This window comes from Octopus sinensis, linkage group LG4 (genome assembly GCF_006345805.1).
Source record: "Octopus sinensis linkage group LG4, ASM634580v1, whole genome shotgun sequence".
Taxonomy (NCBI): Eukaryota; Metazoa; Mollusca; class Cephalopoda; order Octopoda; family Octopodidae; genus Octopus; species Octopus sinensis.
The window spans coordinates 11,038,779-11,055,440 of NC_043000.1; the positions used below are offsets into that span (position 1 = coordinate 11,038,779).

Here is a 16,662-nt window from a genome sequence, read left to right on the forward strand (position 1 = left end):
AATTTCGAAAATTCCTTACCTTTTCAATAGGCAACTTGTCCCAGTATAAATAAATAGGACTTCTTTTGAATGAGTTTTCGTTCATCTCAAATACTTTCTGCCATTTTGTACCTGTATCAGCATTAAATAGTAATCATTAATTTAGATATAAGCGTATAAACAAGATGTTAACCCTTAAACGGCAGGAAAGGGTTACATGAATGTGTGTGACAAACGGGTAAAAAATATCTTTTAGGGATCATCATCATCATCATTTAATGTCCGCTTTCCATGCTAGCATGGGTTGGATGATTTGACTGAAGTCTGGTGAACCAGACTCCAATCTGATCTGGCAGAGTTTCTACAGCTGGATGCCCTTCCAAGGTTTATGATATCAGGAGAATATCGTCTTCTTCCATTATCTCTTTTTGTTCTTCGGATAGTTCAGGCTCCGGCAGGCGAAGAGAGAAGACTTCAAGTGCAAATGCTATTTACAACTGGTTCATTTACAAGTTTCACAGGATAGGGGAAGTGTGCTGCTCTCAGCAGCCATTTTTAGCTGTGTGCGTTGTGTAGTAGCTCCGTTAGTGCGGGCACATTACCTCTAGAGGTACAACATACAGACAGGCCCCGCCAGTGAAGTGTGTTCAGCAAGCGCTGCTGCTAAGAGGCAGCAAAAGAGAGGAAGAATCTCAATCTGTTTTGCCCTTATATACAGTTTACCTTCGCGAGCCTTGTTGTGATCTTGCGCTTGGCAAATGGATGCAGGTGAGATCTCGCTCCAGTCTCGGAGATGGAAATGGCTGCCGTGAGATCTCATCCAATATGGTGCTGACTGCTTGTGCCACTACACATTTCTAATCTGATTATCTAAAAGTGCCGTAAAACATTCACTTTCTTTTGCACCCATTGTGAGCATCAATACATTTGAGATTCCAGCTGGTTAACGGCACACATTCTGTGTCTGATTAGTATTTACAAGGGGAGGTCATTGCACCCATCCTTAGCCTTACAGTTTTCCTGGGGCTATAAACGTCAGTAGCACTGTCCTGTATGGGACACCACACTTGGTTGGCAATTATATGCTACATTTCTGTATTACTACTGTTTACATCTCAGTGGACATGTTTACAAAGTCAGAAAACAGCACATCTCCCATGACTTTCGGAAACATTTTTTCATGCTAAGAGTTGCTGAAGCATGGAACAAACTTCCGGCATCAGTTGTTAGTTGTCGGAGCACTGCATCCTTCAAAACTTCCATGCTTCCTGAGAATCGCCAACACTACACCTGATTTTCTCCCCTCCATACACACGCAAGCATGTATCTGACTCATACATTGTTCGCTTTCCAGACATTTCTACATTACTGCATGTACTTTATACGCACTTTTGACAAGTTGTGGTGCACCTGAGCACTGTATACAATAATTTCATTATTATTATTATTATATATATATTTGGAATTTGCAAAAAAAAAAAACAAAGCAAAAGACGAAGATAGGTGTATAAACAACAAACAGGTGTATTAGTTTAACGCTCAGGAAAGTGAGAAAGTCTTTTACGTTTTGAGCCTACGCTCTTCAGCAGAAAGGAACACGAGAAAATAAACAGAGAGAATAAAAATAAAAAAGCTTTAGTGGCTAGTGGTCGATCATGGCAGCTGGCTGGACAGAGGTGGTCAGATAGGAGAGCTAGGAAGAAGGGGAGATAATAAAGTAGTGGTGATCCCAAAATGAAGGTGTGCGTGCATGTGTATGTGAGAGCGTGTATTGGGGCTGGTGACCTTGACTGACATAGGGTCAATGATGCTAAAATTTACAAAAGCAGAAGACAAGAAAATTATGATTTACTTACGCGTATCAGAGAGCAAAATATACGATGAACAGTTACAATCATAATCTTTAATTTCTTTCTCGTAAAGCAATCGGTGCATATAACATGAACCATTACAGTAGCTAAAATATTGGCACTTCAGGTGCAAAACACACCGAAGTGCACATTCTTCAGTAGAAGATGTGTTTACAAGAATCTTCATCTGATCAATTAAGCATTTTGATTTAGTGATTTCCTTGAAAATGACTTCGTCACATGTTGATTCTCCAGTTAATGGAGTCATGGAAAATACGAGAGTCAAGGCTAGCGGCAATATGAGAATCAAAGGATATTGAATTGGTGTTTCCATTCCTGAAAAATATACAAGTATACCAGTATACATATATACATACATATGCGCGCGCGCATACATATCCACACCAATACACCCATACATCGAAACACGCACACACACATGTGGATCAATCTGTCTATCTATCTATCTACCTATTTACCTATCTATCTATGTATCTACCTATCTACCTGTCTATGTATCTATCTACCTACCTATCTATCTGTCTATCTATCTATCTATCTATCTATCTATCTATCTATCTATCTATCTATCTATCTATCTATCTATCTATCTATCTATCTATCTATCTATCTATCTATCTATCTATCTACCTGTCTATATGTGTATGTGTGTGCGTGTGTGTATCTATACATACAAATACGGAAATATGTGATAAGTATGAAATAAATAATTCGAAGAGTAAGTTCAAATCATTGAGCACAGCTACGTGTTTTCTATACTGAGTATATCTAGGGCCAGCATTTTGACTGTACATACATACATGTTTGCATATATATATATATAAGTAAGTATCAGCAGGGAATTTTATTCAGTTGGGTTTGTATAACTTAATTTGGAAATATTCATTATTGTACATGAAAATAAATATCAAATGGAAATTGTAGTTGTGATACCTGTGCCGGTGGCACGTAAAAAGCACCATCCGAATGTGACCGTTGCCAGCGCCGCCTTGACTGGCTTCTGTGCCAGTGGCACGTAAAAAGCACCATCCGATCGTGGCCGCTGCCAGCCTCGCCTGGCACCTGTGCCGGTGGCACGTAAAAAGCACCAACTGATCGTGACCGTTGCCAAACTCTTCTGGCTCCTGTGCCGGTGGCATGTAAAAAGCACCCACTACACTCACGGAGTGGTCAACACTAGGAAGGGCATCCAGCTGTAGAAACACTGCCAGATCAGACTGGAGCCTTACCAGACCCCAGTCAAACCATCCAACCCATGCTAGCACGGAAAACGGACGTTAAACGATGATGATGATGATGATGATGATGATGATGATGATGATGATATATATGTACCGTAAATCCTCGATTATAGTCCGCCCTTGAGAATAATACGCGGGGGCTTTTTAGGGAGCTGTACCTCTGAAAAACCTAAACCTTGTGTATAATATGCACCCCTTCTCTAACTTAGGTCATATGGGAATGTAAATATGTTTGCTAATTGTTTTTGTTACATGTTATTCTATGTTCTGAATACTTTTATCTTAATAAATGTTACTTACTGCAAGTTATGCATGATTCTTTTATGACTTCATTGCTTTTAGGCTTAGCTTAAGGTATTTTCGCGCCCGACATCACAAAATGCGTCTGAAATAAACATTGCCGGACAGCAAATAGAGACTCGGACATTGCTTAGAAAATAATTTTCATTTTTAACCTCGTATATAGTACACACTAGGGATTTTGACCTTTAAATTTTTTGGGGAAAATGCTGATTATACTCGAGGATTTACGGTATATATTACTCAAAGGAATTCCAACTCTGTCTGTTTTTTATGTTTTAATTATATTCTTGTAATATTAATATAGAATATTGAACATAGAATATATAGCAAGAAAGAAATGAAATGAAGTATTGATTGTCTTATTGAACAAATGAAATATTGAAAATTAAATATTAAATGTCTATTCTCATTGAACTAGTATACTTTCTCGCATTTAAGCATTCATCAGGTTCCTCTCTCTCAGTATACACACACACACACACACACACACACACACACACACACACACACACACATATATATATAGAGAGAAAGAAAGATGGATGGATAGATAGATAAATACATACATACATAAAACATACATACATACATACGTACATAAATACATACATACATGCATACATACATACATACATACATACATACATACATGCATGCATGCATGCATGCATACATACATACATACATACATACATACATACATACATAAATACATAAAACATACATACATAAAACATACATACATACATAAAACATACATACATACGTACGTACGTACATACATACAGAATACATACATACATACGTACATACGTACATACATGCATACATACATACATAAAACATACATACATACATACGTACATACATACATACATAATACATACATACGTACATACATACATACATACATACATAAAACATACATCATACATACATACATGCATGCATACATACATACATACGTACGTACGTACGTACATACATACATACATACATACATACATACATACATACATACATACATACATACATACATGCATACATACATACATACATACATACATACATACATACATACATACATGCATACATACATACATACATACATACATACATACATACATACATACATGCATGCATACATGCATGCATACATACATACATACATACATACATACATACATACATGCATGCATGCATACATACATACATACATACATACATACATACATACATACATACATACATACATACATACATACATAAAACATACATACATACATACATACATACATACATACATACATACATACATACATACATACATACATACATACATACATACATAAAACATACATACATACATACATACATACATACATACATACATACATACATAAAACATACATACATACATACATACATACATACATTTCAGCATGTTTACTTTGTAAAAACCAGTCGCGTTTTTTTTTTCCCTCCGTTCGCCCGCCTCGGGATCTTTCTTTCTCTTATGTTTCCGAGGAAGAGCTCCGCTCGAAACGTCATACCCTCCTTCTTCCCTTTTTCCTGAGCGCCTAATAATAATACTTTAATTGTTCCACCTCCTTGTGTTGTTGTTTTTTCTGTTTTCCCGTTTGGATTAACCTTACATACATACATACATACATACATACATATATATTTTATCTGACGGGTTTCTTTCAGTTTTTGTCAACCAAATCCTTTCACAAGGGTTGGATCGGCTCAGAGCCCTTGTAGAATGCGCACCTGTCCAAGGTGCGACGAAGTGGGACTGAATCCGGAACCTTGTCGTTGGTAAACAAACTTTTAACTGCGCAGGCACGCCTGCACCTAAAAATAGCGCCGTTATCATGCCGGGAATCGAACCCGGACCGATTGGGTGAAAGCTAGGAATCATAACTACTACAGACTTAAATATTACTCATTATCTAAAAACAATAACGTTTTTTTTTCATGGGTAGAAATGCAGGAATTTTCTAAAGCAAAATTATATAATCGATTAGATTCACCTCTCGGATATTACACGATCGTTATTGTGAATTTTCGTTAAATATGAAAGGGAAAGCCGAATCGGGGCTAGATTCACTGATTCCTTCATTCACTGTCCTCTCTCTCCACTTAGGAGACAGACAGACGAAGGTGAAACGGTAAGATATGAAATCAAAACGTAAGGTTTCGTAACTGAATACTAATAATGTCAGTCGATCCACTGTTTATGCAAATTCACCTCCCGTCCTTTCCATTCTCAGTGGAAACGGGGAATGATAACGGTAAACCTAATGTAATGAAAGCACAAAGCAGCTACAATATTTTGTGATACAGAATTATAAAAACAATTTTAGTTATTATCTATCTTTTCATTCCTAATATATATTTCTTTATTGTCCACAAGGGGCTAAACACAGAGAGGACAAACAAAGGGTTTAAGTCAATTACATCGACCCCAGTGCATAACTGGTACTTATTTAATCGACCCCGAAAGGATGAAAGGCAAAGTCGACCTCGGCGGAATTTGAACTCAGAATGTAAAGGCAGACGAAATACCTATTTCTTTACTACCCACAAGGGGCTAAACACAGAGAGGACAAACAAGGACAGACAAACGGATTAAATCGATTACGTCGACCCCAGTGCGTAACTGGTACTTAATTTATCGACCCCGAAAGGATGAAAGGCAAAGTCGACCTCGGCGGAATTTGAACTCAGAACGAAGTGGCAGACGAAATACCGCTAAGCATTTCGCCCTGCGTGCTAACGTTTCTGCCAGCTCGCCGCCTTTTTCATTCCTAATATCATTAATTCACTTACCTTTAAGGTTCATGACTGTTTCAGAGTTGTTAAATAAACTTCACTTTCAGCCGATAAAATGAATAAGCAGACGTGTCTCACTGGAAACAATGTCGTCTGCATTTAATGTCACGCTTTTCTCGTTTCGATAAACAGGCTTTCTTTTATTTATTTCTATTCTCTTTGTTCTGACAATTCAAGAATAAACTTAGGATATTTCACAGTTGATTTCTATTTGCATTGACTTCGAAAGATAAGCTTTTAAACTTATCTCTAGATTTGTTCCACTCTTATAAATATAGTTGCTCAACTAGAACTTTATTTCTCTCCAATTCTTGAAGCTGTCGGCAGGTTATTCAGCATTTTTAAAACAAGTTCTCAAACTTGTGGCCTTATATTGTCATTTCCTTCTCTTCAAGATACTTTGATTTCAAAGTTATCCGTTTCACTTTCAGCTTCGTTAGTTTTTCAATCAGTGGCCGCATCTATCCAACGATCTTTGCAAATACACCTCTAGAAACGAGTCACCTGTATTTATACGCTTGATGAACAAAACAATTTTATGTCAACTTCGCAATATATCGATAGCTTTTGATCTGCTTATGTTTAGCATTTTGCAGATAATAAATTACACACAATAAATTATAGGCATAGGAGTGGCTGTGTGGTAAGTTGCTTGTTTGCTAACCACATGGTTCCGGGTTCAGTCCCACTGCGTGGCACCTTGGGCAAGTGTCTTCTACTATAGCTTCGGGCCGACCAAAGCCTTGTGAGTGGATTTGGTAAACGGAAACTGAAAGAAGCCCGTCGTATATATGTATATATATATGTGTGTATGTGTATATGTTTGTGTGTCTGCGTTTGTCCCCCCCCCCCAACATCGCTTGACAACCAATGCTGGTGTGTTTACGTCCCTGTAACTTAGCGGTTCGGCAAAAGAGAATGATAGAATATGTACTAGGCTTACAAAGAATAAGTCCTGGGGTCGATTTGCTCGACTAAAGTCGGTGCTCTAGCATGGCCACAGTCACATGATTGAAACAAGTAAAAAAAATGCTGTTGGATGAGATGCGATCTATAATAACAAATAGATAGATAGAGCTTGAAGGAATGAAAGCTTACTCTTTACTCTTTTACTCTTTTACTTGTTTCAGTCATTTGACTGCGGCCATACTGGAGCACCGCCTTTAGTCGAGCAAATCGACCCCGGGACTTATTCTTTGTAAGCCCAGTACTTATTCTATCGGTCTCTTTTGCCGAACCGCTAAGTGACGGGGACGTAAACACACCAGCATCGGTTGTCAAGCAATGCTAGGGGGACAAACACAGACACACAAACATATACACACACACTTATATATATATATATACATATATACGACAGGCTTCTTTCAGTTTCCGTCTACCAAATCCACTCACAAGGCATTGGTCGGCCCGGGGCTATAGAAGACACTTGCCCAAGATGCCACGCAGTGGGACTGAACCCGGAACCATGTGGTTGGTTAGCAAGCTACTTACCACACAGCCACTCCTGCGCTTGTTTATGTTTGGATTTTAGCTACGAGTAAATATTGGTAATGTCTTCCGAGAGAGGCGTGAACATTACAGAATTCCATTTTTATTAGGAAACAAACTTCACTTTCTTCAGTTGAGTACCAGATTATCTTCGCAATTGCTCCAATCTGGCCAGCCCCAAGGTAAAACTAAGCTAAGAGCATTAGATTTCTTGGAAGGAAGCAGCGAATGTATACAAAAACAAGGACGGGAAAAAAACGGACAATGTTACACAAATACAATAAAAATAAGAACTGGACATAACAACAGGTATCTTTCGACTAAGGACGAATTAAATTAAGCTGGCCTGTGTGGAAATGAAGCCTTATGGCAGGGATACAAGATTTCACAGGCACAGGGAAGAATATCGATTTTGCACGGACAATGGCAAGACCAAGAAAGATCAAGCTTGGCCGAACGCCTGTCACATGGGAAGAGAAGAGAGAGATAGAGGCAGAGGGACAGAAGAACTAAGGAGGGGCGAGAAAAAATGTCAAGGACACAGTGAAATGAAAAATGGAGGGGAAGTGAGTAGAAGAGAAGGCAAAGAAATATGAGAGAGGGGAAACGAAAGAACGAATAGCGGAATGAAAGAATAAGCGTGAAAAGGCTGATAGACAGAAATACAGTCATGCAAGATTTAAAAATGTATACTTACATATAAGAGACCAAAGTGTACGCTAGGAGGGACTTTCAAAGTCATTACTACCAAAAATAAACGGATCGTACCGAATGCAGCTCTCGAAGCAAGACATTTAAAAACAGAATTTAGTTCCAGATCACCTGTGATTTCGCAATTAACGTATTATCTACGTATTTTGTTCATCAGTGAAACATATTCAAAACATAAAAAATAAACAAAACCGACATACCCAAGTGAAAAAATTTTCAGATTTTTTCTCTTATGAGGTTTTTCACACTAACTACCTGATAATTTCTTGTTAAGATTTCTTATTAAGATTTTATCCTTAATTGTTAAATTATATATATATATATATATATATATATATATATATATATATATATATATATATATATATATATATATATATATATATATATATATATATATATATATATATATATCTTATTACTTATTATATATTGCTTATTCATTTTTTGTACTTTTTGTGATCTAGTTATAGGTTTTTTCTCTAATTTATATATATTATTATATATATATATTGTGAAATTTGATTTAATACTAAATCGAATTTTTCCCTGTAAGTTTGGAGTTATACTCTCTAATATATATATATATATATACAGATATATGTGTGTGTGTGTGTGTGTATATATATATATATATATATATATATATATATATATATATATATATATATATATATATATATATAAATAAATATATATACAGGTATGTGTGTGTGTGTGGTGTATATATATATATATGTGTGTGTGTGTGTATATATGTATGTATGTATGTGTATGTATATATATATATATATATATATATATATATATATATATATATATATATATATATATATAGACATTCATACATATATTCACATCACATATAAGTATATGTAAGTATATAGCGCTGTTGGTTTACTGATGTATAATATGGCTATTAAGCGCATAAAATGTTCAGAACACGCACAATATATTTTGCGAAGATAGAAAATATACTTAAGACAAATCAATCTATATTGATTATCTATTGATTAGGCTCTAGTTTGTTTTTCTCAAACAACAGCTAGCTGAATCGTTACCACACCGACAAAATGTTTTGAGGTATTTCGTCCGTCTTCACGTTCTGAGTTCAAATTCTTATTTCTTTATTGCCCATAAGGGGCTAAATGTAGAGGGGTCAAACAAGGACAGACAAACGGATTAAGTCGATTATATCGACCCCAGTGTGTAACTGGTTCTTATTTAATCAACCCTGAAAGAATGAAAGGTAAAGTTGACCTTGGCGGAATTTGAACTCAGAATGTAGCAGCAGACGAAATACCTATTTCTTTACTACCCACGAGGGACTAAACACAGAGAGGACAAACAAACGGATTAAATCGATTATGTCGGTTCCAGTGGGTAACTGGTACTTAATTTATCGACCCCGAAAGGATGAAAGGCAAAGTCGACCTCGGCGGAATTTGAACTCACAACGTAACAGCAGACGAAATACGGCTACGCATTTCGGCCTACGTGCTAACGTTTCTGCCAGCTCGCTGCCTTAGTTCAAATTCTGTCGAGTTCGACTTCGCTTTCTATCCTTTCGGGGCCGATAAAATGAATGGTGAAATGAACACCAGCTGAGCACAGGAATCGAAATTGCTGGCCTTGTGCCAAAATTTGAAACTAATATTTCCATTTTATTCCCTCAAAATTATCTAACCAGTTTATGCATTAAACGCAGGAGTGGCTGTGTGGTAAGTAGCTTATTTACCAACCACATGGTTCCGGGTTCAGTCTCACTGCGTGGCACCTTGGTCAAGTGTATTCTACTATAGTCTCGGGCCGACCAAAGCCTTGTGAGTGGATTTGGTAGGCGGAAACTGAAAGAAGCCCGTCGTATATATGTATATATATGTGTGTGTGTGTTTGTGCGTCTGTGTTTGTCTCCCTAGCATTGCTTGACAACCGATGCTGGTGTGTTTATGTCCCCGTTATTAGCGGTTCGGCAAAAGAGACCGATAGAATAAGTACTAGGCTTACAAAAGAATAAGTCCTGGGGTCGAGTTGCTCGATTAAAGGCGGTACTCCAGCATGCCCGCAGTCAAATGACTGAAACAAGTAAAAGAGTAAAAGAGTAAAGAGTAAACGTATAAAAGAACAATTGGATATTTCTTGCTTGAACTTGTTACTTCTCTTAAATCAATCAGTCATTCTTTCCCATTCTTAATATTCACTTTACTTGAGAGTTTATTAATGGCGGGTCAGATTTATCACTTTCGATCGATAAACCTTTTATGATTATATATGCAGATGTACATATTCACACATAAACACGCGCCGGCGTGTTCGTACCAAGAGATCAAATGCTCTTTCCGTGTCTTCGGCTCTTAAGGCCGGTTTCCCGTATTTTGTTACGTATAAATTACCCCACTCCCTCTAATCTATCTATCTGTCTGCCAATCAGTCAATCAGTCAATCAATCAATCAATCAATCAATCAATCTATCTATCTATCTATCTATCTATCTATCTATCTATCTATCTATCTATCTATCTATCTATCTATCTATCTATCTATCTATCTATCTATGGACAGGGTAGTTAACGAACCTGGCATGGGTGGGGCCCTGATCAACTTGGATCAATCGAAAGCCTTTGATAGGGTAGACCATCGATACTTGGAGGCAGTCCTGAGAGCGGCTGGTTTCGGTCCCGTCTTCCGCGGCTGGATAGCTGCCTTGTACAGAGGCATCCGTTCGGTAATTCACGTAAATGGACATCTATCGAGACCTTTCGACATTGCACGTTCGGTCCGTCAGGGATGCCCCCTCTCGGCGCTTCTATACGTATTGACTCTTGAGCCACTACTGCGGAAGCTGGCGACTCTAAGGGGCATCCCGCGAGAATTGGGATGCGGGACGAGCGTGTCTGCATACGCGGACGACGTCACCGTCATAGTGTCAAGCCACGAGCACATCGAGCGGGTCGGCGAGACACTGAAAAGACTACGAAGCGGTGACAGGAGCAAAAATCAACCAGGAAAAGTCAGTGGGCTTGCGGCTCGGCACCTGGAGAAGCAAGCCCATGCCGTCCACCAGTACCTCTGTCGTGGGACGCTGGACAGACGGCCCGGTTGAGTTGCTCGGGGTCTGGTTCGGTCCGGACCTCCAAATGGAGAAGAACTGGAACGAGATAACGAGTAGGGTGGTCACTCTCGCCCAGCAATGGGCCGAGAGGAAGCTGTCCCTAAAAGGTCGGGCGGAGGTGGTGAACGCGTACATCGCGTCCATCATCTACTACCGCCTGACCGTCGTACCTTGTCCCGACCCTACCATCACCAAACTAGAACGCATTCTCTTCCGCTTCTTGTGGAAAGGATGCGTCCCTATGGTCAGGCGATCCATTTGCTGTCAACACCCGTTAAAAGGAGGGCTGGGCATGCCGTGGTTGATGATGCGCAGACACCCGCTGAGACTGCGACATCTCCGGCTCTATGTAGACGACGGTGAACAGGTGTGGTCGCCGTTTGTGAGGCACGCATTCCTGCAACTCGTCTCCATGACCGAACTACAGTCGTGGATCAAAAAGAGGCCGAGGAAGGGCGAATGGCACCGCGAGTGTCGCGTTGCTCTCAAGCAACTCTGCCGTCCCGGGTCGACCTTGAGTGACTTCAACACAACCAAAGCATTCTATAGGGGATTAGTGGAGGGGAGGTACGACGACGAGCTCGGGGCAAACCTGGGCGTCGACGAGGAATACCTGACCCGCCTGTTTCAAACGACTTTCGGCCCGGGACCTATGGACAACTTCCAGAGATCCCTGGCCTGGCGGTGCTACCGAGAAGCGCTACCCGTTCGGGATAAGCTCTATAGGCATGGCTCGAGAAACACGGGGCCGACCTGCCCGAGATGCGGGCAGAGCGACGAAACCGCTCTGCACGCAATCGTGCAGTGTCCAGCAATTTCCGACCTGTGGGCTTATGTCGAACGACTGCTGTCACGTGTGGGACGTGTCGGTTTATCAGCCGAGTCTATCGTTAATATCGTCACGCCTCCTTCCTTCAAACGGGAAGGAAGAGCTATTTTTATCATACTTGTGGCTATGGCGAAAGAATGTATCTGGTGGACGCGCCTGAAAGGATTAGAGACAAACACTTTCCTCTCTGGTCAATCTCTCATCAACTTCTTCAAGTATCACTTGAAGAGGAAAGTGAGAGTAGAGAGGCAAGTTTTGTCTAGTGAATGTTTTAAAAAAAGATGGGTGAATGTAGCAAGGATGGCACGTATGAATGACGAAGCCACCTTGACTATGATTCTATGAACCATAAAAATTAATACAGAGAGTTGCTTATTTGCAAAAAAAAAAAAAAAGAAATATAACATGTGACTTCATTGACCGAGGTTACCGTGGTCTTTTCCGTGGGCTTTTCTTTCCACGGGTAAACCTCACCTGTCCCCCCCTTTACACTTCATATTGACATTTCTGTGATAACGGTCCCTATTATTCTTTTTTTTTCTCCCCCCCCCTTTTTTTTGTCCTTTTTCTTTCCTTTTACGATCCCTTTTGATCGAAAACCACCACTCTCTTTTTTTTTTACCCCCAAAAGAAAAGCTCTACCTTGTAATTTGTTCTATCTGTGTGCAGCCCTGTGTGGCTAATAAAGAAACATATCTATCTGTAGCAAGGATGGCACGTATGAATGACGAAGCCACCTTGAGCATAATCCTATGAACCCGGAAAAATGTAAAACAGAGAGTTACTTACTTGCTAATAAATGTGTTACCATGTGACATTATTGACCGAGGTTACCGTGGTCTTTTCGTAGGCTTTTCTTTCCACGGATAAACCTTATCTGCTTCCCCCTTTACACTTTACATCATGACATTTCTGTGATACACGATCCCTATTGATCTTTTTTTCTTTCTTTTTTACGATCCCTTTTAATCGAAAACCTACCCCACTTTTTTTGTCTCTCCAAAGGGGGACAAAAATTCAAGATCAAACCTAATTTTACTTGTGCTTCAGAAAACCTAATTTATGTCATAAGATGCTTGGGCTGCCACCAAAACTACATAGGGTCCACGGGATTATCGCTCAGACGCAGATGCACTCTACATCGACAACAGATTGCATTCCCAGAATACAGAATGATACCCTTTAGTGAACATATTGAGAAATGCACAAAGCAACTACTACCACAATTTATAATCTTTCCATTCTATCAATGTGCTATTGGAACACCAACACAAGTTAAATTAAACAAGGAAACTCATCTCATTGAAAAAAATATAAAATAAAACCTAACCACATTCTATTCCTTCTAAACTAATGTTTATCTAGTCATTCCCAACATGTCTGATTATCTCCCTTATACCCGAAGAAATCCCTGATTACCTTCCCCTGCCTGGAACCCCATATTTCACAACATAGCGAAGACATGACACGATGTAGGTAAAGGAATTTGAGAAATTTGAAAAGAAAATATGAAACCAGTTATTTCTTCAAAAACTATATTACTATACACTATATATATATATATATATACTTTTTCTATATGTTATGACTAACATCTTTCACTATTGAATTATTTAATAGAGGTTTTTCTCTAAATTTTATACATATATTATATATTGTGAAATTTGGTTTAGAATTGCTAAATTGAATTTTTCCCTGTAAGTTTGGAATTATATTCCCTACTATTATATATATATATCATCTATTTGTATTCTTATGTAAATCTTTAAAAACAGCATGACCTAAAAAATAGCACACCTAAATAACTACACCCAATTACAAAGGTTTAAATGCTGAACTGAACTCTAACCTTCACGTTCCCGAAATAAAACATTTAATCTCACATTAGTCTCTAAATGTAACCAACTAAAGCTAGTCACACATCAACCGGTCATCTAACAACTTCTATTTACCTATATTTGTTGGTGATGACCCAAAAAGAAATCTCTGACACGTTTTATTTTTCTTGATGAAAAATGTGGCTATTTAAGCGCGTAAACTATTTACCCCACCAACAACCTTTGAGAGAATAGAAATCAATCGAAGTTGATTATCCATTGATTAGCCTCCAGTTTGCTTTTCACAAACAGGCAGCTGGCTGAATCGTTAGCGCACCGGGGGAAAAATACTTAGCATTTCATCCGTTTTTACATTCCGAGTTCAAATGCTGCCGAGGTCGACTTTGCCTTCCACCCTTTCGGGGCCGATAGAATAAACACCAGATGAACACAGGGGCCGAAATTGCTGTCTTTCCATCAGAATTCGAAACCAACATTTACTCTTTACTGTTTTACTTGTTTCAGTCATTTGACCGCGGCCATGCTGGAGCATCGCCTTTAGTCGAGCAACTCGACCGCGGGACTTATTCTTTGTAAGCCCAGTACTTATTGTATCGGTCTCCTTTTGCCGAACCGCTAAGTGACGGGGACATAAACACACCAGCATCGGTTGTCAAGCAATGCTAGGGGGACAAGCACAGACACACACACACACACACACACACACATATATATATATATATATATATATATATACATACATATATACGACGGGCTTCTTTCAGTTTCCGCCTACCAAATCCACTCACAAGGCTTTGGTCGGCCCGAGGCTATAGTAGAAGACACTTGCCCAAGGTGCCACGCAGTGGGACTGAACCCGGAACCATGTGGTTGGTAAGCAAGCTACTTACCACTCAGCCACTCCTGCGTCTTTCCATTTTATTCCCTCAAAATTAATTAACAAGTTTCTGTCTCAACGTTTAAAAGAACAATCGGCTATTTCGTGCTTGAACTTGTTACTTCTCTTAAATCAATAAGCATTTCCCCCCATGCCCATCCATTTTAATGTTCATTTTATTTGTGAGTTTATTAATGGCGTTTCAGATTTATCAATTTTGATCAATAAACCGCTAATGTTTATATACGCAGATGCATATATTTGCGTGTATGTGTGGGTGGGGTGAGAGTGTACATCAAAGGATGAAAAGTCTTTTCGGCCTTCTAAGCTCATAAGGCTTATTTCCTGGACTTTTTCCCTATATATTTCCCCACTCCCTCTAATCTATCTATCTATCTATCTATCTATCTATCTATCTATCTATCTATCTATCTATCTATCTATCTATCTATCTATCTATCTATCTATCTATCTATCTATATATATATATATACATGATTCCGGGTTCAGTTCCACAGCGTGGTACCTTGGGCAAGTGTCTTCTACTATGGCCTTGGGCCGACCAAAACCTTGTGAGTTGTAGACGGAAACTGAAAGAAATCCGTCTTATATATGTATGTGTATGTATATATTTGTGTGTCTGTGTTTATCCCCCCACCAACATCGCTTGACAACCGATGCTGGTGTGTTTACGTCCCCGTAATATATAAATATTAGGGATAAGTTCAAATATTAGGGACAATAAAATCTAGCGAATATATTGGTTTATTACCTATTACAAGAATTATTGAATATTTTACAACTTTCTCTCACTCTTACTTCCTACTTCTGTCACAAAGGAACCATGGTGTAACCCACTATGGTGTGGTAAACTTTCAGACCCTAGTCTAGATTGCAAATTCTCTGTACCCCAGGATGGTTCAGCTCTCCACTCGTTAAAAGCCACCGTTTATGGAATGAGGATAACAACGTAGCTTTCGCGCCCGTGCAACCGCCAGTCTATCGAGTGTGGTGGGTGGATCTTCAAGTTGCCACACGCATTCTTAGTAGCTTAGTGTAGGCTCGAATTAGAGATTATTCTTTGTGGCTAATGGCGTGAGTCCTGATTGGAAGAAGAAGACAACAGCAACAGGAACAACAACAACACTAGACTACCAAGATTCCACACTCTTCTATTACAGTGACATACGCTTCTCTGAATCTGCTGACTTTACCCCAAATCGTCTTTCATTTGTCCGTCATTTCAAAAATTTTTAGATTTTTAATTCTGCAATAATTGTTATTTTTCTTCGAGGTTGTTTCTTTTAACTAGTGACATGTGTAACGCATGGAGGATAGATAAACATGAATCGAACCAACTTTAATATGTTATTAATACCCTTATCGATCGGAAGGAAATCTGTCATCAACAGTGAAGATTGTTTCCTAATCAAAATGGGAATCTGTAATGTTTAAACCTTTCTTGGAGGACATTATCAAATATTTACTTGAAACTATAATAAAAACTTAAACAAGCTTTTTATTCCTTCAAGGCCTTAACTCTCTACTTGCTATTATCGATCGTATCTCATG

At 38.8% G+C, this 16,662-nt stretch overlaps 1 protein-coding gene across 1 annotated transcript; it reads right to left on the reverse strand.

Annotated features, from left to right (window-relative positions):
* Positions 1–1,581: 1,581 nt before the first annotated feature.
* On the reverse strand, positions 1,582–6,335 carry LOC118763201. Its single transcript, XM_036502659.1, has 2 exons — positions 6,230–6,335; positions 1,582–2,165 (listed from the first exon to the last, which is right to left on the reverse strand). The coding sequence occupies exons 1-2, from the start codon at positions 6,240–6,242 to the stop codon at positions 1,828–1,830; spliced, it is 351 nt and encodes a 116-aa protein (XP_036358552.1). The 5' UTR covers positions 6,243–6,335; the 3' UTR covers positions 1,582–1,827.
* Positions 6,336–16,662: the final 10,327 nt, after the last annotated feature.